At 44.5% G+C, this 26925-nt stretch overlaps 1 protein-coding gene and 1 non-coding gene across 7 annotated transcripts; one reads left to right on the top strand and one right to left on the bottom strand.

Annotated features, from left to right (window-relative positions):
- Positions 1–436: 436 nt before the first annotated feature.
- Gm22979 lies at positions 437–595 on the bottom strand. Its single transcript, XR_003951666.1, has one exon. It is a non-coding gene; the product is annotated as a U1 spliceosomal RNA (small nuclear RNA).
- Fbxo43 (F-box protein 43) lies at positions 451–20331 on the top strand. Of its 6 annotated transcripts, none has more exons than XM_017316803.1 (5): positions 451–587; positions 7222–8704; positions 12354–12456; positions 18206–18406; positions 18499–20331. In XM_017316803.1, exons 2-5 carry the CDS (start codon positions 7332–7334, stop codon positions 18745–18747), a joined length of 1926 nt encoding a protein of 641 aa, XP_017172292.1. In that variant the 5' UTR covers positions 451–587; positions 7222–7331; the 3' UTR covers positions 18748–20331. The 6 variants fall into 6 exon arrangements, with proteins under 6 accessions (XP_017172292.1, XP_006520260.1, XP_006520261.1 ...); XM_006520197.3 differs by lacking the exon at positions 451–587 and adding an exon at positions 4940–5857; NM_001368658.1 differs by lacking the exon at positions 451–587 and adding an exon at positions 5530–5857 and having other exon boundaries at positions 7279–8704.
- The last annotated feature ends 6594 nt before the right edge of the window (positions 20332–26925 follow it).

Below are 26925 nucleotides of genomic sequence, written 5' to 3'. Positions count from 1 at the left end.
AAAGGCCCCCAAAGAAAACTAGACCTCATGGGAATCAAGTAAATTTTAGAATTCTATCATGGGAGCTTGATCCAAGAAAAGGAAGCAAAGAAGCAAAAGACTGTGGTAGATAAGCAAAAGACAGGGCCAGCAAGATGGATCAGTGGGTAAGGGCACTGCCTTAAAACTTGCTATGTATCCAAGAATGGCCTTGTGTTTCTCATCCTTCTGCCTCCACCTCCTACATTCTGGGAAATAAAAGAGCTACCATGCCTGCTTCTGGCATGCTTCCCCCCTCACGTTTAATAAAATGCCTCCTGAAAAATAAATGTCTTTAAATTTGAAAGCATGACAAAACAGTAGTTGTGTGATTATTTTTAGCCATATGCAAAATGCTCTTCCCTGTTTACATTGGTGTGGGGAAATAAAATAAGTAAATTACATTCTTTATATTTCAAAGGAAAGTTTGAATGCCGCCCACCACCATGAATTGTGCAGTTTAGTTTCTCACATTTGGGGAAATTGCTGGTGTCAGCACATCTGGAATGGAGAGGATGAGGCTCACCCTGGGAAAACTATCTCCATGATTATAGCAACTCCTCTGCCAGGTAAGAGGATCAGCCAGGTAAGTATCACCATATTTATTTGGGTGGGGTGCTCATTCATCCTAAACTGACCTCAAATATATCTAGCTGATATCCTCAAACTTCTGGTCCCTTTGCCTCCACTTCCCAGATGCTGAGATTGCAACCGTGTTGTCACCATGCTAAGCTTATGTTAACCCCAACACTTCACATGCTAGGCACTCTACCAACCGAGCTTCATCCCCATCTAGATAACACTGAATTTGAGAAGAACATATACAGGGGAAATGCTGCAGAGGGGAGGATTGTCACTGCTGACCAAGGTAGGATGAAATGGCTTTAACAGAGACTTATTTGAAGAGACAGGAAGAGTACCATTTATTGTAGGTGGGAGTGTCAAACAAGTGGAGTTCATTGACTCCTTAGGTTACACAGGTACTTCCTTATCTTTACATGAACACCACATTTCCTCCAAAGACAGTTCTGTTTACCCCATGCCCCCACCCTGGCTGCTGATCCTACCAACTGAGCATGTTGGTCCAGGTTGTTCACTACCCCTAGCTATCTTCCAGAGTAACACAGTGGCTCTCTCTTTACTGCACAGTAACACAGTGACTGGCTCTCTACTGCACAGTAACACAGTAGTTCTTTTCTCTGCTGCACAGTAACACAGTAGTTCTTCTCTCTGCTGCACAGTAACACCGTGACTGGCTCTCTACTGCCTAGTAACACAGTAGCTCTTCTCTCTGCTGCAGAGTAACACAGTGGCTCTCTGCTGGTCTCCATGCCACCACCCTTACTTCTTTCCATCCTATACATCCTTTTCTCTAAGATGCTCTGCACTGTCCATGGGTAGATATCAGTCTTAACATTCATTCATCCACAACTCTTGAGACTGATCTGTTTCTTCTTAAGAACTTTTTTTCACCAGCCCTGTCCGCCAGTGCCCTGGTTTCCAGGTGCATCATCATCATCATTACCACCACCTATATGAACTCTGAATATATAGCTATGTCTGGCCTGGAACTCACTGTGTAGATCAGGCTGGCCTCAAATTCACAAGAGATCTGTGTTTGCCTCTGCCTCCCAAATACCTGGATTAAAGGTATGTACCACCACTCTTGGATAAAGATTATTTTTTAAGTAATAAATCTGCTTTTGATTGATTCAGATAAATTCTACTAAAGGAGGATCAGTAATCATTTCCTTTAGTATCAGAAAAAAACAAGGCATTATGTGTGGCTGGCAATAAAATGCAGTCTTTTATATTTCATGTCTTTCCTTTAGCTTTGACTTTGTTGATGCTGTTGCTCATGGCCTTTTCCTTGGAAGTGTTTTTTAACTGATTCCAGAGACCCCAGTTGGCCTTGCTTTGGGGTCCAGCATCCCTGTCTGCTCTCAGTTTATCTGTTCTGCTGCCCCTGTCACTTGTTGATGTGGCTAGAGGGGGATGGTATCTCATCCTCTGCAGCCCAAGGACCCAGCAGCTTCACTCCTTCAACAGGTTGTCACACTCACCCTGAAACAGGCCATCAGCATCACTCAGATCCCTGAGAGCCCCAGGGGAAAGGAGTAGGGACAACAATGTCTGTAACGAGTGATTAACAGCTTTTCTAATGTGCCTAACATTTCCTGTCCTTGCATGTTTAGTTCAGGGTTCCCTGTTGTCTGCCCTCCTATTGCTACGCACCCATCAAAATCCACTTCACCTTATGGTGCTTACAGGTCAGCACTGTATCTCTCCTCTAGTGGATTAGATGTTCCTTTGTTCCACTGTTGAACTCCATTACAGTATTGCCCTGTCCTGTACCAGTGTTACCAGTCGGATGGCTGGGATCTTCTTACTCAGATAGAAACTATAAGCAGCAAAGACAGACCAGCTTGTCAAGGGCTGGCCTTTGCCGCTTTGCTTTCTGAGCAGATTTGAGCAACAGCTGCAGACCAGGAAGAGCAGCAAGTGGTGCCATCTAGTGTTAGTTCTCCTACAGGCCTTGCATAGCCTCACGCTTTGCTCTATGGCCATCAATAAGCTCCACAAATATTAGACTTGGTTGTAGGATGTGGAAGTCTGGACTCCTTAGCCCCCAAAGGTGGGCTACGATTCTCAGGATCCAGGTGCATCATCATTACCACCACCTATATGAACTCTGAATATATAGCTATGTCTGGCCTGGAACTCACTGTGTAGATCAGGCTGGCCTCAAATTCACAAGAGATCTGTGTTTGCCTCTGCCTCCCAAATACCTGGATTAAAGGTATGTACCACCACTCTTGGATAAAGATTATTTTTTAAGTAATAAATCTGCTTTTGATTGATTCAGATAAATCAATCTTGACAGCTCTCTAGAACTCTTCAGCCACCAGGGCCTGCACAGCCTTACTGTATCCTTCCAGCCTCTCCTCACCGTCTCTACCTCCCACTCATATTGTCCTGCTCCTGCTGTGCTCTGGAAATCTTCAGCTGACCCTTCTCTAGCTGCCAAGCAGTCAGCCACCTTGCCATGCTGCTTAGCTGCTCGGCCATCTCTGCTGCTTCTTGCTGCATATCAATTTCCTCCTATCAGCTGCATTCCTCAAAGCAGGCAAGGGATGAGTGAGATGGCTCAGTAGGTACAGGTGCTTGTCACCAGGCCTAAGAAGCCAAGCTTAGTCTTTGAAACCCACACAATCAAAAGAGAACAGACACTGTTGGGTTTTACTATGACTGTCCTATGCTCTCGAGAGCGCACACGCACACACACACACACACACACACACACACACAAAGAATCTAAAAAATATATAAATAAATGAATAAACGTTAGAAGCAGACAAGAGGACTTTTATTGAGCTTTTTCCCATTACAAGAGCAGGAGAGCATCGTAACAGAGTGTTTCCTAGGCATCCCACCAAATAAAATCAAATACCCTGCTCATATAGCCAGAGGAAGGGTATGTAATGCCAACACAGTATTACGCGTTTAGATCCAGTCAAAGGAGTCTCTGTTAGGTCTCTGGTTGGGGGGCACTACTCCCCTGGCTTAAATGGAAGTGGTTTGAGGGTCAATGAGAGTTCATTAAGGCTTGGGATAGCAAAAAGTGCAGGGGAAATAAACCTAGGAATGATACTGGATGAGGTGGTTGTGTAGATGCTGGTAAAGACGTGAATGTGACAGCCTATCAGGGCAGCAAGGAAGAGTGCAGTAGCTTCTAACTAGGGAGTCAACCTCCTCAGGAATCTTTATCTACAGGAAAATGAACATGGGGAGTGCTCACTATCAGAGATTACACAAACACAGTGGTTTTAAACATTTTTAAATGTGTATCTTTGTGAATATATGCCATGTGTGTGCGAGTGCCTGCAGAGGTCAGAAAAGGGTGTCAATTCCCAAAGTTGCAGTTCTGGGCAGTTGTAAGCAGTGTGGTAAGGGTGCTGGGAACAAAACTCAGGTCCTTTGAAAGAGTAGCAAGTGCCCTTATCAGCTGAGCTGTCAAATTCTAACTGGTTTAATGGTTAGCACCTGCCCAGTGCCCTAGGGAGTGAGGGCACTCTCACCTGTTTATAAACAAGCCTCATTAAGAAACTGTGCCCTGTTCATCTTTGCATGAATAGCATGTAGCTTGAGCTTACTTTTGAGTTTGGGTATTTTAAGCCTATTTGTCAACGCTAAGGAGAATCCTCAGAGAAGAGGGTAGTGGTTGTTACTAGCTTAAAGGTGGCAGCTGAGGTTCTGATTGAGACCTGTGTCAATTTGGAGAAGATAAAACTTTGAACACTGCCTAGGTGGAATGTCTTGTTGCAGTGGTCCCAGGAAGAAAAGAGTCTCTGCTCGGAGAAGACCAGCTAGACAGGCGATGGGGGTCAGGCTGTGCATTCTTGGAACACTGAATGAAAGCCAAGACTTTAAATGTATTTGGTGTGATAGGTTCTTGGCTGTTTCTGATCCCTAAAAAGGAATGTCTGAAACCAATAAACACAGTCACTCATTTATTCATAACTTTTGTTTTGTTGGTTTTTTTTTTTTTTTTTTCAGGTCAGTGGCTATGTAGCTTAGGCTGACCTGAAACTTGGTATGTAGACATGGCTGGTCTCTATGGAGATCCTCTGCCTCCTGACTGCAGAGACTATAGAGGTGTGACTCACAACTTTTTTCTTTTTTGTCTATTCACAAAATTTATATATTTGTTCACTGTAGAAACGAGGGCAAAATCATAAACTATTTTTAAAAAAAATCATTAACCAGGTGTGGTGGCACACGCCAGAACTTGGAAGGTGGAATGAGGAGGATCGGGAGTTCAAGTCCAGCCTGGACTTCATGTGACACGGTCTTAAACACACACACACACACACACACACACACACACACACACACACACACACACACACAAAACCAAAACCAAAGTTGGGGGGTGTTGCTGGGTTTATTGGGGCACTCCTGTAATCCTAGCCATTGGAAGATGAAGGCAGGAAAATCAGGAGTTCCAGGACAGTCTTGGCTACCTAACAAGTTCAAGTGGACTCCCAGGGACCACTGCCACTCTCTTAACCCAAAATCAAATAGTTAGGAAGTCAACCTCTCCGTCCTTATGCTGTATTTACGCCTTTACTATCCAAAGCTGTTGATAGGATTCTTTGACTTTGTACATCGGGCGAAACACTTCCAGGGATGATGCCTGGCACTGCAGGTTTTCTAACCGATGCGTCCCTCCAGTCTGGTCGCACGCAGTGATGCAGGGACCAACAGAGAGCTGGATGGAGCAGGGCGGAGCTGCGAAGGGATGAGGGCGGGGAGGCGGGGCGAGCGCTCAGACGGAAGGTGGGGAGGGTGGTGCCCTGGGCGGGGAAAGGTGGCAGGGGCGGGCTCGGCCGAGGCTCCCGGCTCAGGTGGGCGGCGCGGCCCAGGTGCGCCGGCCCGCAGCCGCTCCGCCCTCCTCCCAGGGGCGTCTCCCGCCCGCACGCCCGCCCGCACGTCCGGGTGACGACCGTTAGTCCCGCCCGCAGCAGACGGCTCGGCAGCTCCGGTGGGGGGGCATCTCTGGTCTCTAGTCGGGAGATTCCCCCAGGTCCAAGACTGGCTGGAGAGAGGCCGGAGAGTGCGGCTGCTGCGGGGCGGAGAGATTCCGAGCGACTTGACCTTCCCAGCCGCTGCCCCTCCTGAAGCCGTCCCGGCGCTGCTCCGGGCTCCGTTAATTGTTGAGGTTTTTCTCTTAAGTGGTGGTACCTCGGCATGAACTTTAAAGGCAAAGATGACAGACTTTGTTGTTTGGAAGCCTACCTTACTTTGACATGTCTTAAGAACTCAAGGTTGACTGGTGGTAAGATATTCCACTTTAATGAGAGCATCGGTTTAACGAAGCAGTTTTCTGACTTGTATAGGGCGTAAGTCTTTTTTTTTTATTTTTATTTTTTTTTATTTTGCGTAAGTCTTTGTAGATAGGAGTTCTGAGTGATTTATCAGAACTTTTTTTTTTTTTTGCCATCAAAAGGTTTGTTTGATTCATCAGCCTGTGGTTGCATGAATAATTTTCAAAGTTTGAAGCAGGCATTTTGGTGTATAAGCAAGATGAGGATGAAGGCAGCGACAGAGTCTCTGGTTTTCCCAAGTAGGGAGCGTGTATCAGGGCTCCTACTTTATTCCCAACGGTTTTTAGCTTCCATTTCCCAAATCTTATGCTGGTGAGGCACCTAGTGGTGAAGTGGCAGAACAGGTCACTTTTAGAATAAATTTCACATGGAATAAAATTCAATACAATACAGTAAATGCACATGCTCTAACTTTCGCAAATTGATTGAATTAATATTTTTTCAGGAGAAAGTGATTTATGAGAGGAAACATTGTAACTTACTATTTGGAGCAATTTGTAGAAAGCAGAGCTTAATCATCTTGTCCTACCAGGCATGCGCAGAAGTTAGTCATAAGCACAGGGGATCAGAAGTCAAAACTGCCCAAAAGCGGAAGAGGCTTAAAAATCACTTTGCTTTATAGCAGTGAGCCTCGGATCTTGTGGTTTTTGTAGCAGGTTATTTTGTAATATTTAAACTACATATTTAACTTACATACCATACATGTCTAAGTCCATGTGGCCGAACGAGAGAAATGACTTCTATGGCATGCTATGTTTGCATGTGTGTCACCCACAAATAAATGTTAAAAAGAAAAAACATAGTGGTTTTTTTCTGATTTATTTTTAATTATGTATGTCTGTGTATGTGCATGAGTACAGTGCCCATAGAGACATACATAGAGACACTATTGAACATGAGGATGTGAGCTGGGAACCGAGCCTGGGTATCTGGTGAGAGCAGTGCAAAAGCTCTTGACCTCTGAGCCGCAGCCCCAGCCTCGCCTGGTGAGCTTTGAAAGGAAATAACTGAACACAGAGACATTAGAATGTTGCAACCGAATATACACTTGCTAACTAAAATCATACAGTAACAAAATAATCTGAAAATAAGGCTGGTATGTTTTTGTTAAGAATAGTTCAAGTAAATATTTGTGCTTGGTGCTTTGCCTATGGTTGTCAAGTAATCAGAATATAATACAGTTTATAGCAAGGTGGTATTTTAAGTAGGACATTTAGGACAGTTTATTATGAAAATTTGTTTTTAAGTAACTTGAAAAAAATCACATAATTTCCTATTATCTATATTTAACACAAATTATATATTTTGTTATAAGTTGCTTGGCTGCACATCACAAAGGAAGAATAAACTTGTATCTACTTGGTAAAAACAGAGAGCTTGAAGATATCCCAAAGGCACTCAGCCAGCCACAGAGCAGGAAGCAATATGGACTCCTCTGCTGTCACTGTCAAGGGTCTCAGCCTCATAGACTTTTGTTCCACATCCTCCTTTAAATATAGGGGCCATCACGAGCTGTCAGAATCTTGCAGCCTTAATAAGAAAGAAGAAGAGCCTATGCTAACCTGTGAGCATCCTGAAACTCCAAGTTTAGGTTCCCCCAATTCTGCAGTATCTCCCAGTCAAATAATGAAGTCTGTGTCCCTAAGGAAGGAAAAGGATAAAAGCCCAGAACTTTGTGAGACTCCTAAACTCAGAAGGAAAAAATGCACATTACGCAGGCGGCTAGACTTTTCTTTCCCTCTTCTGAAGGGGGATTCTGATTCACAAAGCAGATCTCTGGAAAGTAACATAAGCCAAGGTGTTAGCCTAGAAAAACATTTGCCAGGTAGCACTTCAGGTTTCCCAAAGGAAGACAACTTTAGCCCATTAGTTACCAGCACGATAAAAACAGAGGATGTGGTTTCCAACAGTCAGAACTCAAGGTTACATTTTTCTCAGCACAAGACTTCCACCATTGAAGATTCCAAAGACAACTGTGGCTTGTTTGAAGTGGAATGTCTGTCTCCAATTGAAGGCAATGATTTTAAAGATTCTATCACACACTTTAGTGACAGCAGTTTAAGTGTTAGTGATGAGAATACATGTCCTGAACTTCTGGGCTCCTGTGGTAGCCAAACAACCTATGGAGCAGATGTGACTACATCTGTAACTCCAGTAAGTAGTCTCATAGCAAAAATCAAATTTAATGGAAACCAAACTCTTGATTCTTCAGGAGAGGTGAGAGACAGTCTTTTTACACCTGAAGACAGTGGCTTTTGCTCACTTAGCTGGGACAAATCAGAAGATTTCCTCTCTGACCAAGAGGGCTCTTTTCAAGAACTGCTTCAAAAACACAGGGTGACTCCCAAAGTTGGGGACCAGGTAAAAAAGCCAAAGCATTTTGGGAGGTTGAGAAGACTGTCCACTCTCCAGGAGCAAGGCTCCCAGTCAGAGGATGAAATGCAGACGGTCCATCCTAACTCTGATTCAGGTGTCTTGGAGAGTCTGCAAGGCTCTGAGGAGAAGCGTGGGAACTTGGCTTTAAGCTTTAAGGACTTATCAAATACTCCAGCCCTGCAGTTGGTGCAGGAGCTCTTTATGAAAAGCAAAAGGAAACGATCTCAGCAGGAAGATGACCAGGAATTCTTTGAGGACAGGGACGAGGGGAAAATTGCCAGACTGCAGCGTGTTCTCGCAGGACTGATTGGCAAGAAGATGGGCATAGAACAGCTGGATATCCTGACCGAATTACAGTATAGAAACTTGAAGCACATCCTAGCTATGGTTTTAGAGTCCTTGACTTCGGAGAGTTTATACAGGTAAGGAATAAAAGTGGCTCATGAAAGAAAACTTTTATCATTTTTTAAATTGGTGTTTTGTTGTGTTTCTGTCTTTGGTTGTCTTACACTATATCAGAGGAAGCTTAAATGACCTCCCTAGTAGCCCTGTGATCCCTGATGGGATAGGCTAGGCCTGTAATCTCTGATGGGACAGCTTGTGATCTCAGGTACTTGAGAAGCTGAGGGAGAAGGATTGCTCAGATCCAAGGTCAGAAGAAAAAAAATCAAAATGCCAGGCTTTATTTCAAAATTGCTTCTTGTTGTTGTTGGTGGTGGTCATGGTGGTTGTGTGTGTGTGCATGTGTTTGTGTGGCTTTTTAAAATTGCCTTACTTTCTGAGACAAGGCCAGGAGGCCTCCTGCCTCCACTTCCCCACACTGGGATTGCGAGTGGGTGCTGAGCCTTTTATGTGGATAGTGAATCAAAACGCAGGTCTTCCTACTTACATTTACTTTACCAGTCCTCACTACCGTGAGTGGGGGTGTGTGTGAGGGGGGAGTGGACAGACATACAGGCAGACACAGGCTCTTACATAGCCCAGGATAGCCTTGTACTCACTATAAGGTTCAGGGTGACCTTGAACTGATTTTCCCATCATTCAGGTTCTAGGATTTCAAGGTGTGTGCTACCATGCTGATTTATTCCACAGATTTTTAAATGTTTTATTTAAAAGGTCCACATCCCATTGCCAGATGCAAACTGTTTTAAGGTCATGATATTTGATCAGAAATAAGAGCAACAATTATAGTAACTGAGGAACTCTCACAAATAATGGATATTATTATTTAGTCAAAATTCTAGACTCTCAGAAAAATAGCTAGCTTTCATTTAAGAACTGGTCTTCAGGGGCTATGTGCATATGCCTTGTTTCATCTTGGTTGTTACAGCAGAGAAAGATCATTGTTTTTAGGGGTTAGAAACTGAAGAACATGTGTCCACAGATGTGTGTAGAGTCCATGTTACTGCAGGATTGCAGAGAGAAGCAGAGGTCTGGGAATGGGGATTGCAGATCTGGATGACAAAGACTACATAAACCAGGCTGCGTGCAGGCATGTGGGAGGGCTTCAGGGTTATCACAAGGCAGGACCCTGAAATTGTTGTGCCTGGGAGAACAGAAACCATATGGGACAGGTGGTTGCTAGAGGAGGCCATGCAAGAGTCAGTGACCCTTTTTTAAAAAATATTATAACTATACCACGTGTGTGCATGCATGTGGAGGTCAGAGGACAACTTGCAGCTATAGCACATATGTGCATGCATGCATGTGTGACACATGTCGAGGGCAAAGGACAACTTGCACACCTCAGGTCTCTCCTACCAGGACTTGAGTCTTCATGTTTGGTGGCAAGTTTCTTACCTTGTTGAGCTAGCTTGCTACCTGTGACTCTCTTTCTTGATAGGGAAGATGTCAAGGGTGGGTTATACCCTTGCTGTTTTTATGGCCACTGCTCCCAAAGCCTGTCTTTACCTCACACGTTCTAGGCTATTGTAGAAAGTTGTAGCATTTGCAGATGGAAGTCTTTTGAGGTATCCGTGTCTCTGTGTAATTTGCATATGGAGAAACATCCCTAGATAAATTGTCACCTCCCAGCAGTCAGGACTAGGTGAGGTCTACCCCACTGGGTTCTCTGACCTTTCCTCCAATATCTTCATAAAAACTCTTAAGGCCCCGCCACTTTCCAGAGTACACTTGGGGTGCACATGTGTGTGTGACCGTGTTTGCTGTTCAAAGATGTTCAAATCCTAAGTTGTCAAAAACAAAACACCCATGGCTGAATACAGGAATGTTTTGTGTGTTGGGGTGGAGCTGACCTTCACTACTTTGTGGCTTCTTCCTTTTCCCACCTCTCCCCCTATCACCAGAGAGGAGAGAAAGGAGGATGGAGATGGGAGAGAGACAAAGACAGACAGACAGAGACAGAGATTCTTGAATCTAATTTCTTGTTGTTTGTTCTTAGAGTATGACTACCAACAAACCACAACGGACCCCCCCCCCCTTAATGACAACCAACCATCAATCCCACCTATCATGGCTCTAACACTTATATACCCTCTTAAAAATTCCCAGAATTCCAAACATCATACAATCGCAGAAACTCAGAAACTATCTGCCGCTAGCAAAAATCACACCTCTGCTAGAGCATGGGGCACATCAGTGAGCTGCTGCGGAAGCCTGAAGCAGCCCCGTATCCTACATCTGGGATTACAATGAACGCATCCTTATAAAACAAACCAAAGTTCAAAAATTCTCACTACATTAGAGTATTTCAGTACCAGAGTCAGAATGTTCGTGGACAATTTGGAGTGGTTGCTTCTGTGAGCCATTGGTACTGGTCATATTTCAATGATTTCTGCCAAACGTGTGTGTGTGTGTGTGTGTGTGTGTGTGTGTGAGAGAGAGAGAGAGAGAGAGACAGAGAGAGAGAGAGAGAGAGAGAGAGAGAGAGAGTGAGTGAGAGAGAGAGAGACGACGTGTGGAGGTCAAAGGACAACTTTGTGAAGCCAGTTCTCTACTTCCACCTTTAAATGTGAACCAGCTCAGGTTTTCAGGCTGGTATGACACTTGAGTTTATCTACTGAGCCAACTCTCTGGCTTGCCTTCCTTTTTAATGGGTGACTTCTCCCCACCCCTTGTGTGATATAAAGGACATAGACTAAGGTTGAGAGGTGGTGGCACCTGCACTGGCCATGCTGACATAAAGCAGTGAGTGCCGCCTTTGTTCGAGCCTGTGATTTACTGGCTTGCTAAGTTAAAACAATGAAGAGCAGATTATCAGTTTAGTCTCATTATGAAGCTGTTGAGAAGTTGGGAGTCTCACACTGCAGCTGTTCTCTAGCTGCCCCTCTGCTGTGGACTTTGTGAATACAATAGGGGTCCTGTTGTCAGGAGGATTCCCCTTAGGATTGGAACTAGAACCCCATTTCACTAAATAGGGTGCTGTGCACAGCCGTACCTACGATTTGGCACTCAGTGTTCCCAGTGAAGGGTCATCTCTAGGTTTATTTGGCCAAAAGTGACAGAGATTTGCTACATAGACGAATAGGAGAGATCAGTTACTCTTACTAAAGTGGCTCATGGTTGCTTTATTATTTTTTGCTGTTGCTGCAATTTTTGCAACAGGATCTCAACGTAGCCCCAGACAGGCGTAAAGTCATGGCAGCCCTTCTACCCCATCTTCCCCAGTGCTTGGGTTATGAACACTACCATGGCTCATGGTGCCTTAAGTGAACACTTACAGGGTTGCCCACATGGCTCATCCCCAGGTCCCATGTGGTGGGGAAGAGAAGCCAACTTCATAAGTTGTCCTCTGACCTCCACTTAGAACCCATAGCATGCGTGTGCCTTCCTCTCCTCCCAACACCCACCAGAGAAATATTTTTTAATTAAATGAACACACATGAAATAGTGATCTAACAAGATAATGCCCCTATATACTTAGTTTTTAATAGGAATCTTTCATGTGGTAAGTTAGTATGAAACAATGAGCTGGTTAAATCGTACTATAATGTAATTTAAAGCTTAAGTTTACTGTCCAAATCTTTAAGATCTTTTTTATTATTGGTTCCTTATAAGAAAATTTTAACCTTTTGAAGAACATACAATAACAGACTGACCTGTTTGTTGTAGTGCTTGGAACGTCAGCAGAAACTGGCGTGAAATTGTGGCTCAGGATAAAAAGGCAAACAGGAGGAGGAAACTTTATATCATACAGCTGAGAGCAAGTGCTCAGGTAATGTGGACAGTGCCGCTTTGAGCAGGTTTGTATCTCGTGGCTCCATGTCACTGAGCACCAAGTGCTGGGTTTTACCTTTTAATAGTTTCCACTTAGCAAACATTCCCTTGTAAGTGCTACTTTTTCTAAGCTATCCCCATGTAGTCCATAGAGTTTAGCAGATGGTCAAGCTGTTTGCATGGTGGCTTGTTGACACATTTGAATACCAATGACTTTCTAGAACCTCTTCATAATTAGATACCCTGGTAGCATTTTAAAATTACAGTAAGTGAATATTGCTCATATTACAAGGATAGACATTTCTGTCATGGCCCTTGCTGCTTGGGTCCTGTGCTGGGGTGATAGAGCTGGAGAGGTGACAACAACATAGGTGTGCTAAGAGACTCGCACATTCTACTTGACATTTAAAAGGATGGTTGAGCAAATACTTGGGAACCAAAAGAAGACCCTGCTGAGCCTGGAACAATGTCAGCTAGGCAGGGAAACAGTGTCTGCTGAGGCCTGCAGGGAGCGCTCTGGGAAGATTGAGGTGTGTCATAACTTGTCCTTTAACCTGATAGGCATGTCTTACAGAAAGTTTTTCACAAACACGCAGCAGCATTGTGTGAAATGGAAAATGGCAGCAGCTAGATTTGGTGACAGATTCAACTTTAGACCTTCCGTGGGCATCAACACAACTGTTTGCTGCATTCCTCTGTGTGTGTGTGTGTGTGTGTGTGTGTGCGCGCGCGTGCGCAAGTGTGCAAGTGTGCATGTTCTCCTTGCCACAGCACACATATGTGTGACATTAAATCACAGGAGTTGGCTCATTCCTGTCCACTTGTGGGTCCTGGGAAGGACAGAAGATGAGAGTTCAGACTCAGGTCAGGTGTCCACCCTTGCTGGTAAGCGCCTTACCTCACTGAGCCGTCTTACTGGGCCCCAGAGAGAGTTTTTTAAGAGGGTTGCCCTATATATGACGGACGAACTTTATAACTAGTTTGAAACAGCTGAGTGTTGGTGGCATGTACTTGGGAGGCAGAGGCAGGAGGATCTCTGTGGTAATCAGTTTGTTCTACACAGTGAGTCACAGGTCAGCCAAGACTACACAGTGAGACCTGTCTCAAACAAAGCAAAACAAAAATTTCAAACCAGTACCTATTAATATTTAAATTATAAACTTTATTACTCCATTTTCTGCTTAACTTCTCTAAGCAAGAATTTTGGTTGTGTTGGCAACCCACCTGGCAATTCCAGATAAAATGTTTGATCCTCATATCCTTACTATCATTAAAAAAAGAAAAGAAAGAAAACTAGCTGACTGGTGGCAGCACATGACTTTAATCCCAGCACTCAAGAGACAGAGGCAGGCAGATCTCTGAAAGTTCAAGGCCAGCCTGGTCTACAGAGCAAGTTCCAAGACAACCAGGGCTCGTTAAACAGAGAAACACCCTGTATCAAAAAAAAAAAAAAAAAAAACCTAACCAACCAATCAAACAAAGATGGAGAAGAAAAATAGAAGAGGAGGAGGAGGAGATGAAGAAGATGAGGAAGAGAGGAGAGGGAGAGAAGAAACCTTCTACAACAGCAGCCATCTTGGAGGCAGGTAGGATGGTTTGGTGGCTACAGGCCTTTCTGACAAGCTTGTTGTCCTGAGCTTGGCCTCTCTGACACCACACACACACAGTGGCACATGCTTGACCCCACCCAGTACAGAAGTAAATGCCAGTGAGAAGATGATGCGTGCCTCTCCGCACGTCTTTACTGAGCCTCCCTATGGAGCTCTAGCTGCTATAGAGCTGTCTCTGCCTCCCAGGAACTGGGACTACAGGAGCGATTGCTCCTGTCTTTCAATCTGGCTTCCTATATTTTTTTTTCCTTATTTTAGTTTGCTTTTAAAGCTCTTTCAAAATATTACAAACTTCAGAAATAAAGTTGGGTTATGAGGTTTATAACAAAGTGCCGAGTCCCCCTGCCCTGTCCTCTGCTTCTTTAGACAGGGTCTGACTCTGTATGCCGAGGCTCTCTTGGAGCTCACTGTGTAGCCCAGGATGTTCTCAAGCTAGTGGTAGTCCTCCTGCCTCATCGTCCTGGGTACTAGGATTGCAGGTATGAGCCGCCACAGCAGGCTTCTGGTCTCTACTATTTCTTATGTTTCTAGGTAATGTGCTAGACTGACGTGTTATTTACTTTTTATTTTTTGACACAGTATTTCTCTATGTAGCCCTGTTTGTCCTGGAACTGGTTCTGTGGACCAGGCTGGCCTCTACCTACCTCTGCCCCCAAGCACTGGGATTAAAGGCATGCACCAGTGTGCCCAGCCCATACTTGTTCTACCTGGGAGGGCTCTGTGACTTCTCCAGCCTCCACACTAGCACCACGCTGTACTGCCCTCCCCTGGACTGATTTCTCCTCCCCCTCCCCCTGCTCACCAACCTACCCACTCCTGCTTCCCGGCCCTGGCATTCCCCTACACTGGGGCATTGAGCCTTCACAGGACCAAGGGCCTGTCCTCCCATTGATGACTGACTAGGCCATCCTCTGCTACATATGTAGCTGGAGCCATGGGTCCCTCCATGTGTACTCTTTGGTTGGTGGTTTAGTCCCTGGGAACTCTGGGGAGGTCTGGATGGTTAACATTGTTGTTCTTCCTATGGGGCTATAAACCCTTTCAGCTCCTTCAGTCCTTTCTCTAACTCCTCCATTGAGGACCCTGTGCTCAGTCCAATCATTGGCTACAAGCATCTGCCTTTGTATTTGTCAGGCACTGGCAGAGCCTCTCAGGAGACAGCTATATCAGGGTCCTGTCAGCAAGCACTTGTTGGCATCCACAATAGTGCCTGGGTTTGGTGACTTTATGGGATGGATCCACAGGTGGGGCAGTCTCTGGATGGCCTCGTCCTTCAGTCTCTGTTGCACACTTTGTTTCTGTATCTCCTCCCATGGGCATTTTGTTCCCCCAATTTCTCCTGCCGTATGACCATAGTTCTATCACCATTTATGGTGAGTCAGATTTAGGTGTGACACAGAGCTTATAACAGGTATTAATAACATGCACACTATCATTAACCTTTTCTGTTTTGTTCTGGGAAGGGTCTTATTGTGAAGGCCTGAAACTGTGTATATGGATAGACAAGGCCAGTTTTATGCTCATGGCAGTCTTCCTGCCTCTCTGCCTCTTGAATGTTGAGACTATGGGTGTATATCAGCATGCCATGTTTTGTGTGTGTGTGTGTGTGCTTGTGCACGTGTGTGTACATGAGCTGCACATGTGGAGATCAGAGGTCAGTGTCAGTACCTTCCTCTATTGACCTCTGCCTTACTTTCGCCATATAGGATTTTCACTGGACCTGGGGCTCAGCGGCTTGGCTAAGGTCTGCTGGCCCATGAGCTCCAGGGACGTGCTGTGTCTGCCCTGCCAGGGCTGCACTTACAGGCCTGTCCACTTTGGCCAGCCTTTATGTGACTGCTGAGGATCCAGACTCAGAGCCTGGTGCGCACACCAGCCTCTTACTGACTGAGCCCTCTCCCAGACAGGGTGTCATGTAACTCAGGCTGGCTTTGAACTCCTCGATCCTCCTGCTTCTGTCCCTCTCACGCTGAGATGCTACGTGCACCGCCACACTCAGCATACCATTATACGTATCTTCCTGTGTAACTTTCTCCCAGAATTATTCATTGCTGGCTCTATTGATGCCCCACTGTGTGTCCCATTGTCTGTCTGTCTCGTCCAATCCCCACAGAAACATTTCAAAACAAAGTCATTTGGTGGTTTTCCTCAGATTGTAGAGTGTCACAGAAAGGTGCTAAGTGTGAGACTCAGAGAACACAGGCCAGTGCACTCAGTCAGAGCTGAGTGCCACCTGTCCTCCATCTTTAGAGCAGCGGAGTGCACACCTGAGCTGAGGTACTGCTTCCCCTTTGTATCTCAGTAATCCAGCACCAGGTGGCAGAGGTACGTGGGTCTCTGTGAGCTCGAGGGCAGCCTGAACTACAGAGCAGGAGTGAGGCCAGCTAGTGCTTGCTGTACAGCGTGAGACCCATGCTTTGAAGCCTACTGGCAGGCATGGGCATGTGCCTTTGTCAGCTGCTCCATCCATCTCTTAGACATTCAAACAAAACAAACAAACCCCAGAAACATAAGGAATGTCTTATCAAAGGAATAACCGTTTCTTTTTTATTTGCGGCAGCTGACGCCTTGATTGGTTTGGTGCTGTAGACATCAATTGTGTCTGAATCTAGCGGGTGTTCTTTTAGTGAGCTCTTGATTTTTCTTTGATTTTTGCCTAGGCTGCAAACAATAGAGATAACATATAAAAGACAGTCCTCCAACGAGTTCAGTATGTCCAGCTGTGTTTAAATAACACAGTCAACACTGTTTAAGTGAACAGTGGCTTGGTGCCTGTATTTTTAAGCTGTTACCTGCTTCACTTCTTATGACCTACTAACTGCATTCTCTATACTTAGTCTACTGTAATTTCTCATGTTTTCGTCTTTTCTGTTAGTGTCAATTACAGCTTGGGAGACTGCCAAGACGACAGTTAGAGTAGAGTGGTGAAGACGCCCATCCAGTGGGTTCATCTTGACAGTTGGCTCATCATGCCTGTGCTTTAGAAAGACTCTCCCCATCAGGTTGCTTAACAAAGTACAAGGCTGTATAGAATACTTTCTGAAAATACTTTTCTAGTTATTTTTTCTATACTGAGGTATAATTGACAAAAGGACATGGTATACTTTTAAGGTGTACAGGCATATTAACACACTTCTTGACTGGGTATTTAAATAATGTGGGAATCTAGTTCATATGAGAGATGCCTTTTAAATGTTGTTCCTTTAAAAAATATCAAGACTGTTTAAAACAAATGTAAAAGTGAATCAGAGCCAGCCAAATATTTGTAAAAACCAGGCAAAGACATTGGGTTCCATAAGGCGAGCAGGCCCATTGCTTGTCCAGCGTGTGGGTAAGGTAAGAATTTGCGAAGAATTCCACGGCAAGCTGTGGAAAGACCCACCCTGCTCCACTTCTCCTTTTAGTTTTGGCTTTAAAATGGATCGAAAACTGTGGTTTGTAGGCTAAGTCCTTTCTGTCACCTGTATTTCTCAAAGTAAGTTTTACTGGAATAGCTCCTGTCTTTGGTTTTTCTGCTGTCTGCACTTGCTTTGTGAGCCCAGCACTGAGCAGCTGTGGCTAAATAGCCTGCAGTGTGACATGCTATACTTTATACTATCTGCTTCCTTAGAGAAGTTTGCCAAAAATAAATAAATGTAAAAGTAATTGATCATATCAACAGAAACCCCAAATGTATTGCTTTTTAAGAGAGAGAGAGAGAGAGAGAGAGAGAGAGAGAGGAGAGCAAGCAATCACCATGCCAGGGTCCGAATGTGGAGGTCAGGGCAACGTTGGGGAGCTGGCTCTTGCCTTCCATCTTGTTGGTGCAGGCTCTCTCTTACATTACGCTGCAGTGCTACAGACTTGCAGGAGATTCTCCTGTGTCCACTTCCCATGTAACACGCCAGGCTGTTGGGCTTGCACCACTAGCTAGTGCTTTTACCCACAGAACCACCTCCCCATCTCCAAACTTAGGTGAGAAAAGATTCCCTGCCTGACCCCATCCGCCACTCCATTCCATTCCCTCCCCCCCCCCAAAAAAAGAGAAATGACGTAGGGAAAGGTCCTGATGGTATAAACCTTTCCTAAACATTACATCAGGGCCAGGCAGAAAGCTGCTGTGATTTTGCAGTGTTGTTTCTCCTTTCTTTACCACAGGGGGCCGCTGTGTTACGTGTTCAGGATGCTGCCACTCGGCTCTGCCTTCTGAGTCGCTTGGCCTTAAGATCAGTGCAGGCACAGGCACAGGCACCCAGTGGTGAGCAGGTTCCAACTCTGTCCCCTTGGGGGGATGTTCTGACACCTGTAGCAAGCTCTTCCCTCACCCACCTACGGAGTAAACAGGAACAGTATGTGAAGGTGAGCACGGATGTAAGTTATTAGAAGTAGCTAGAGTTTGAAATGAAGTGACTGAGTCCCTAGAAGACTGAGTGTGCCTGCTTCCCCTGCAGGTTGCCAGGACACTGTTTACTGATGAAGCTTTAAAGCCTTGCCCGAGGTGCCAATCCCCTGCTAAGTACCAGCCGCACAAGAAAAGGGGGCTATGCAGCCGCCTGGCCTGCGGCTTTGACTTCTGTGTGTTATGTCTGTGCGCTTATCACGGGTCTGAAGACTGTAGAAGAGGGTCAGCAAAGGCGAGAGGTAGCAAAGATGTTCTCCCAGGGAGTGCCCAAAGCAAGCGGAACTTAAAACGCCTCTGAAGAGACTAAGGAACCACTCGCGCTGGCCCATGTTCTGTCTGACTTAAAATTATGACTATTTTGAACACATGCAAATCTTCCCATTGATGACAGACGTTGATTTACTTCCCACTTTGTTTGTTATAATGCACACCATTGTATATTTTCTTTAAAGTGATGAATTTTGAAAGAATTTTATTTTACTATGTCATATCCCCATTTTAAATATTTTGATGTTTTAAATAAAGAATTTTCAGGGTTGTTATATATGTGTGTTTTATTGCTCCATGTAACCTTTTAAATTTGTGCATTTCATAACAATGTGTTGAAATGTTCTTCAATTATTTAAAAAATAATTTCCAAATAATTTGAATAATTTGAATTTGAGGTCAGTGAACTTTCAGGTTTAGAAAATGAGTTGATGGCTGAAATTAAATATAAATAAAATGTTTTTAAAAGTTCCATCAAATGTAATCTATAATTTCAACCTTCCTCTTACTTGATATTTTAGTAGACTTTTTGTTTAGTAAAATTTACATACTAATAAATGTCAGTTACGGTGACTGTGTAGTTACTTATAATGGGAATTTTATTTAATAAACTCCTATAAGTCACACATTTTTTTTTTTTTTTCGAGACAGGGTTTCTCTGTTTAGCTCTGGCTGTCCTGGAACTCACTTTGTAGACCAGGCTGGCCTCAAACTCAGAAATCCGCTTGCCTCTGCCTCCCAAGTGCTGGGATTAAAGGCGTGTGCCACCACGCCCGGCAAGTCACACATTTCTAATTAAGTACTTTAAAAATCTGGAATTATAGTAACAGATTCTGATATTTTAAAAGATTTGGGCTGGGCAGAAATGATGGGTTTTGAATGGGAAAAATATGAAGTTATTAATAATGGCCATTATAATTTGTATGTGTTTGTAATGTGCCTTTTTCCAAGAGGGATTTGGGAATGAGTGAGCTCTGTTATAGATCAGTGGCAAAAAGAGCTAAGTTTTTTTTATTGCTGAAAAAAGTGTAAGAGAGGACTCTTGTTTTGCTTTTGGGTTTTTTGTTTTGTTTTTGTCATCATTTCGTCATTGTTGTTACTGTTGTTTTGTTTTGAAGACAGGGTCTCACTATGTAGCTCTAGGTCTCCTGAAGTCACTATGTATACCAGGCTGGCCTTGAACACACAGAAGTCCACCTGCCTCCTGAGCTGGGGTCAGAGTCCTGCACCACTACATCAGGCCTCAAGAAGGAAACTTCTAAATGATGATTTATTTATTTTTATCTTATGCATATTGGTGTTTTGTCTGCATTTATGTGTGGGTATTAGATCCTTTGGAGCTGGAGTTAGAGACAGTTGTGAACTGTCATGTGGATGCTGGGAACTGAACCCGAGTTTTTCAGACCAACAGCCAGTGCTCTTAACCACTGAGCCATCTCTCCAGACCCATACGAGGGAAACTGACAACACACTTGTATTTTGTATATGTAGGTGATTGCTGTATATATGTGTTTTTATACTATACACACATATTTCAATGTAGCTCTGAACACATTATTTTAAGAAAGTGGTTAAAATTAAAACTAATAATTAAATTTAAAATTTACATATTTTCTAAATTGAGTGTTTCTCTTTTTTTCCTTTTCTTTCTTCTTTTTCTTTTGACAAACTCTTACTTTGACGTTCAGGCTGGCAAGGAAGTCACTACATAGCTAAACTGGCCTTGAATTTGAAGTAATCCTCCTGCCTCAGACTCCTGAGTGCTGGGATTATAGGCCACCACACCCATCTTGGTGTCTTTTTAATTTCCTGAGGCATCTTGTGCACCAGGACCAATTTTGTACGGTTTCCCTCCGTCTTTCCCTGCATCCGCCAGAGGCTCTCGGGTGCATTTTAGTGCATTGGCTTCGGTCCTGATGCTCATCCCGGACTCATTTCCTATCTGGAACTGCCCACTCCCTGTGGCCTTACGCGTGTCTGGGTATGGGTATGTACAGAAGTGTAGGTGCCAGAGGAAGGTATCAGATCTGGACCTAGAGTTACAGGTGTGGGTCGTCGGACCTGTGCAAAGCCTATGCAAGAGTTGTACTTGCTTTTAACCTCTGAGCCATCTTTCCCACCCCCAAAGCCAAGTTCCATTCCCTTGGCTTAACCATAGCATAAATCGCAGTTGTAAATTCGTGATACAAAGATTATACTGAGGACTTGGGCACTTACTAAATGGCATTCCTGTTTATGTCATTTCTTTAGGTTATTTCTGGCTAACAGCATTTTAAAAGATCAGATCAGGGATGGAGAGATGGTTCAGTAGTCAAAAAGCACTGGCTGCTCTTCCAAAGGACCCAGGTTCAAATCCCAGCACCCACAGCAGTTTACACCTGTCTGTAATTCCAGTTCCAGAAGATCTGACACGCTCACACAGACATACATGGAGGCAAAACACCAATGCAAATAATAATAATAACAACAACAACAATAATAATAATAATAATAATATCAGGTTATTGTGGAGGGGTGGCATAGACAAGGGAGAGATCTCCTCCCCCCCCCCCCCCCCCCCCCCCGCTTAAGCACATAGGAGAGTTGGCCCCCAAGGTCATAAGAGCAGGAGAGCTGGCCCTGCCCCTCACTGACTGCCCACTCAGGAGAGCAGGCCCCACACTTGGCCTGGACAGCACAGTAGAACTGCCCCAGGTGGTGGGAGAGCAGGGCCCCACCCCTGGGCAGCCCTAAGGGCATGAGCAAGAGAGAGCTGGCCTCACCCCTTGTCTGCCACGGAGGGGAAAGGTCAAGATTCTCCTAGTCACGTGTGGCAGGCAGGAGAGCTGATGGGCTGACCAACTCAGCTACAACCCAGGCACAGACCCAGGGCTCTGAGTTGGCCCACCCGACACCTACCCTGTTATGGTGTGCTGGGTGTGTGAAAACGCCTGCTGTGCGGACCTCCCGGATGCGGGACAGCAACAGGAGCCCCTGTGAAGATCCAGTATAGAGAGGGTAGCAGAAGCCAGAGGCCTCAAATGACTCAGTGCAATGAACACTCAAAACTGTGACACCCTACAGCTTCCCCAAGGGACAGAGAGATGAGTGGGTTGGGGTGCACGATGTAAAATTCACAAAGAATAAGATCAAATTACTCATTTTAAATAGTTAATTTTTAACCGAATACTAAGAAATTCCGCTAGGGGGCACCAAAGACTGATTTATGGTGTTAAAGGCCTTCTACAAGTAAATGTAGCTTTTATGAATTTGACATATACTATGACATTTTCAAATAGGGGAAGTGTTTCTCTACTTAATTTTTTTTTAAAAAGTATATGTAGAATAAATTTGGGGAAAAGTTATTACTTTGAGCTGGTAATTAAAATATTTGGTTGGCTTGCAAGTCTTTTGCAGAGCCCTTTGCTGGTGGACCCTAGTCTGTGCTCCCTATTAACTTTCCCACCAGCCCTGTGCTCCTGGCTTCCTCACCACAGACTGTGGAGACAGATAAGTGCGAGCAACTATAATAGTGTCATGCCAACAATGGTTTCCCTCAGGTAGTTCCTGTCTTGCCAGAAGCAGGGACAGGATTAGGCTCTCAGTCACATCCTGCAGGGACAGGGACAGGGTTAGGGTTTTAGTCACATCCTGCCTACATTACTGCGAATATTCCCAACAGGTCCACTCTAAACACCTAATTCCAGGCTGTCTGCTCTTCACTGTGTCTCCACACCACATTGTTTCCTCTTAAGGAGTAGACTTTAAACCGTCTCTCCAGTGATCATTCTGCACACTTTATTCCAGACACGATGACATCTCGTTCTTCCAACCTCGGTGTGTTCTCTCCCACTCCCTCCCTCTCTTGCTGTACAGACTGTTAACCCTGGCGTTCATCTTCTCTTTTCATGTGTCAATTTCTGGTATGTCTGACAAGATGAAAATTCTACCTCCCTGGAGTTGTGTATTTATCCTTTTTTGTGGTCTTTCGACCATGTTTACTGCCATCTTTAACCTTTGAAACTGTCAGTAAAATGCTTCCTGCATAATAGGCTGTGCACAGAGGCTTAGTTGAATGGCTACAGGGGTTGTCAGTGGACATGAGGACTTTCTCCAAATCTCCTTTTCCTTTGAGGTTGCACAGGAGACTTTGACTGCGGTTATTTTTTAGTTACTTGCATTTATTTTCAAGTGAGAACGGAACCAGCACATCTTTCCTTCACCTTGTTCGCTTTTCCAATCCTTTTTTGCCTCTGCCTGGGACGCTCTCTGACTTCCATCACCTGCTCCCTTCTTGCTTTACCTAAGCAGCTTTGACTTCTCCAAGGGGTCCTGCTGATTAGCCACCTCCTGCCCGAGGCTGGCTGTCTCCGTGGGGCAGCTGGAGCTCTTTTGTGCTGTGCTCCCTGGATGTATCCGAGCTTTTCTGTTCTCTTCCCAACACATCGAATCCCTCCACCCCACGGTGCTCCCAATCCTTAGTCTGAAGGGAAGTCCCGTGTTTAGCAGACCCTTTCTTTCCAAGATAACTCCTCTTTGGTGAGGTTAGGGAGAAGGGGTCACCCTGTCAAAGGACTCTAACATGGCTCCCTTGGTCTTCCCCCTGACTGTCAGGGAAGTGTAAGGTGCTGTCTCCTTTCTGAGATTCTCACTGTGATCAAGGATAAGTACTCTTTAATTATTTCCTGAGAAGATAAATATTCTGGGGTAGGGCTGTGTCTCTCCCCGCTCCCCTCCTCCCCACTTCGCCAGGTATGTTCCTTTAATCTTACAGAGACAGGCAAAGGATGACTGAGGGATTGTGGGAGCCAGAGACAGGGACACCAATGTAAACAATGAAACTTGTTACATATTTTTTAAAATTTATTTTTGATTAGATATTTTATTTACATTTCAAATGTTATCCCCTTTCCTGATTTCCCCTCCGAAAACCCCTTATCCCATTCCCCATCCCCACATATTGTTGGGTTTTTGTTTTGTTTTCTGTTTTGTTTTTGACAGGGTCTTACCACACAGCTCTTGCTGGCCATGTACACCAGACTGGCCTGAAATTCACAGAGGTCCAATTGCCTCTCGCCTCTCAGTTGCTGGGGTTAAAAGCATGTGCCAACATGCTCTGTTGGTAGCTCGTTTTAATTTGGTTAGGCAGTGAACTAAACGTCTGTACACATGTGTGTTAGGAACAATCAACTATATGAGAGAGGTGCTATTAGCAGTATTTTTTTTTCCAGAAAAGAAATGTCTAAATGAGCCGAGAGGTAGACTCTGTCTTCACTGGTAGGTCTAGAGCTGGAGTTAAATGCTGGCTGTTTGCTGTTAGACACTGGTCTTACTTAGCTCAGTGCCTGCTGCATGTGTGTCTGAGCGTCACATGTTTGCAGTGCCCACAGAAGCCAAAAGTGGGCATCAGATCATCTGGAACTGGAGTGATAGACCCATCCCGCATCAGGGACCTCTGTGTGTGTTGCTCTCTGCCTTAGTAGAAAGCCATTTTCTGTTGGTTTTGCATCTAGTAAATAAGAAATTCAAGCTATTGGGCTTCCTTCCTGCCCTCAACTACTGACATGTACTTAGGGCATTAAATTTTGAGATTTTTTGACAAACAATGTTCTTTCATGACTTCAAATAATATAACATCTGTTTCTTCATTAAGTAGGGTTGTTTGAGGAGCTGAAGCAGTGGCTCAGCAGTTAAAAGCACTTGCTTTCCTTGAGTGGGATCCAGGCTTGCTTCCTAGCACCCACGTGGTGGCTGGAACTCTAGTTCAGGGAATCTCATGCCCGCTCTTGCCTCTGTGGGTATCCGACATGCATATGGTGCACAGACATACATACACGTATGCAAATATTTATAATCTTAAAATGGGTTGTTTAGTACATATTTAATGAGCATTTACTACATCATAGTTTATCTGTTAGAGGTAGCAGAGTTGCCAACTTAGTTCAAAATAATCTCTTAAAAGAACCAGAGAGATGGTTCAGGGGTTAAGAGCACTGGCTGCTCTCTCAGAGGACAGTGGTTCAATTCCCAGCATCTATGTGGTGGCTCGCAACAGTCTGTTACTCCAGTTCCAGGGGTTCTGATGCCCTCTCTGACTTCTGTGGGTACCAAGATACACATGTGGTGCTCAGACACATACACAGGCAAAACATGCTACATATAACGTTATCATTAAGAGCTTAAATTCATTTTCAAAAAGGAAAATGAGTTTGGGAAGAAGAAACACAGGAGGGGCAGGGAGAAGAGAGAAAAACAAGGGAGTGTTTTCCTTTCAAAATATTCATGTGTGTGTTTGCCTATATGTGTGTCTGTGTACCATGTGAGTGCCTGTGCCCACAGAAGCCAGAAGAGTTCACTGGATCCCCTAGGACTAGAGTAACAATGATTGTGAGCTGCCACGTGTGCGCTGGGAATCGAACCCAGGTCACCTGAAAGAGCTGCAAGTCCTGTTAACTGCTGAGCCATCTCTGTAGCCCCAGAAGAAGGTATTCTTTACCTGTAAAAATCACAACATCCATAAATTAACATTTTCAAACTTTGACTAGGAAAGGGTTAAAAACGAAATGGAATTATCTCACAAGTGCACACCAGAAACAAAGCAATGGCATGGAATCTATGAACAATTAGAGCAAATCTAAACCAGCAGGCCCAGATGGTAATTAACTCGGATAAGCTAAGAAATTACCTAATGAATATATTAAACTAATTATGTTCTTCCAAAAATTATGAACTGTTAATTTAGGAAGTATGAAAAAACAAAAACAAAAACATTGTTTTTCTACTAAATGTCATACAGGTGTGGGTAATTGTTTTCCAATGTAGATAAGGTATATATTTAATGACAGAAAAAAAAAAGATAGTGTTTGTCCAGAGGAGCATGGAAATCCTCAGCAGGGGTGGCGATGGCACCATCCGTTGGCACCATGCGGCGTTAGCCCCCTCAGAGGGGCTGCATGGTATCTCAGAAAACACCCCAGTGGATTAGCTGCTTATTCTAATTCACGAGTGTAGTTTCCTGATGTGGCAATAAGACAATCAAAACCAGAACAGAGCATGCTCAGAGCTTTGGTCTGTACCCTCCCTGCCTGTGGGTTTCAGGAACTTCAAGGCAGGTAAGAGAGAGGAACACTATAGGAATAAGCAGAGAGAAGACTCCATCTTGGTCTCTGCAGAGGCTGTTGCTCAGGAACATGGGCGTGGGTTGACTAGCCTGCAGTGTGCACCCTTGGGGTTGGTTTAGGGAGCACATTTGTCTGTGAATAGCTCTGAGTTAGAATTGGGGCATCAGGGGAGGTAGGCTCTCTCTAAAAGTCAAGAGAGCCTAGTCACCGAGGAGATGAACCTAAGACCACACACGGAGAGGTAGCTCTTTACACCCAAGAGGACCACTATCATAAAAATGTCAGATGCTACCTCTAAAATAGTCAAGTGAGAACTGTTGTCCTAGTAACAAAGTAGTATGGACAATTTGGGAGACGATCCGTTATTCCTTGGAACATTCCAGTGTAGAGTGGCCTGTGGAGCCGCCAGTTCTGTTAGGTCCTCAGGAGAAACAGAAACATCTGGACATAGCAACCTGTACACGGACATTCACGGCATGGTCCTCCCTTAGTGGTCACACCTGGAGCCCCAATGTCCAGTTATTAGTGAATAGATGGAAAATCTGTAACCATTTAACAGAATACTACTTACTAATAAAAAGTACAATGTACCTGAGACTCGAAAACATTAACCGAAGGAAGCCAGACACAAAAGTGCAAAGCGATGTGATCCTATCTATATGACATGTCTAAACAGGAGAAGCAGAGAGAAGGTAGGCGAGGGAGTTACAGAGATGGAGACATACTTGAAACATTGTGCCGTTTCTTGGAGATATTGGGAATATCCAACTTTGTGTTGGTTGTGCATTCTACACTTGAAATGAGGGGAACGGATGGATGACATATGACTTGTATATCGTTAAGGTTACAAAAAAATCTCCAAAATTTTTGAAGTTTATCGCCTAGGCCTTTGGGTTCAAGTTACTGTGTTTGTGATCCCAGTGTTGTTTTTACTTTGGGAGATTGTTTTGGGAAAGAGCCATACAATAGAGCCATCTGTCCTAGTTGGAGTCACTATTGCTCCAAATGAAATACCATGGCCAAAAGCAAGTTGGGGAGGGAAGGGTTTATTTGGCTTACACTTCAACATCACTGTTTATCATCGAAGGAAGTCAGGTCAGGACCTCAAA

This window comes from Mus musculus, chromosome 15 (assembly GCF_000001635.26).
Source record: "Mus musculus strain C57BL/6J chromosome 15, GRCm38.p6 C57BL/6J".
NCBI lineage: Eukaryota > Metazoa > Chordata > Mammalia > Rodentia > Muridae > Mus > Mus musculus.
The sequence above is the reverse complement of the archived record's forward strand: the minus strand, read 5'-3'. Positions and strand labels throughout refer to the sequence as shown.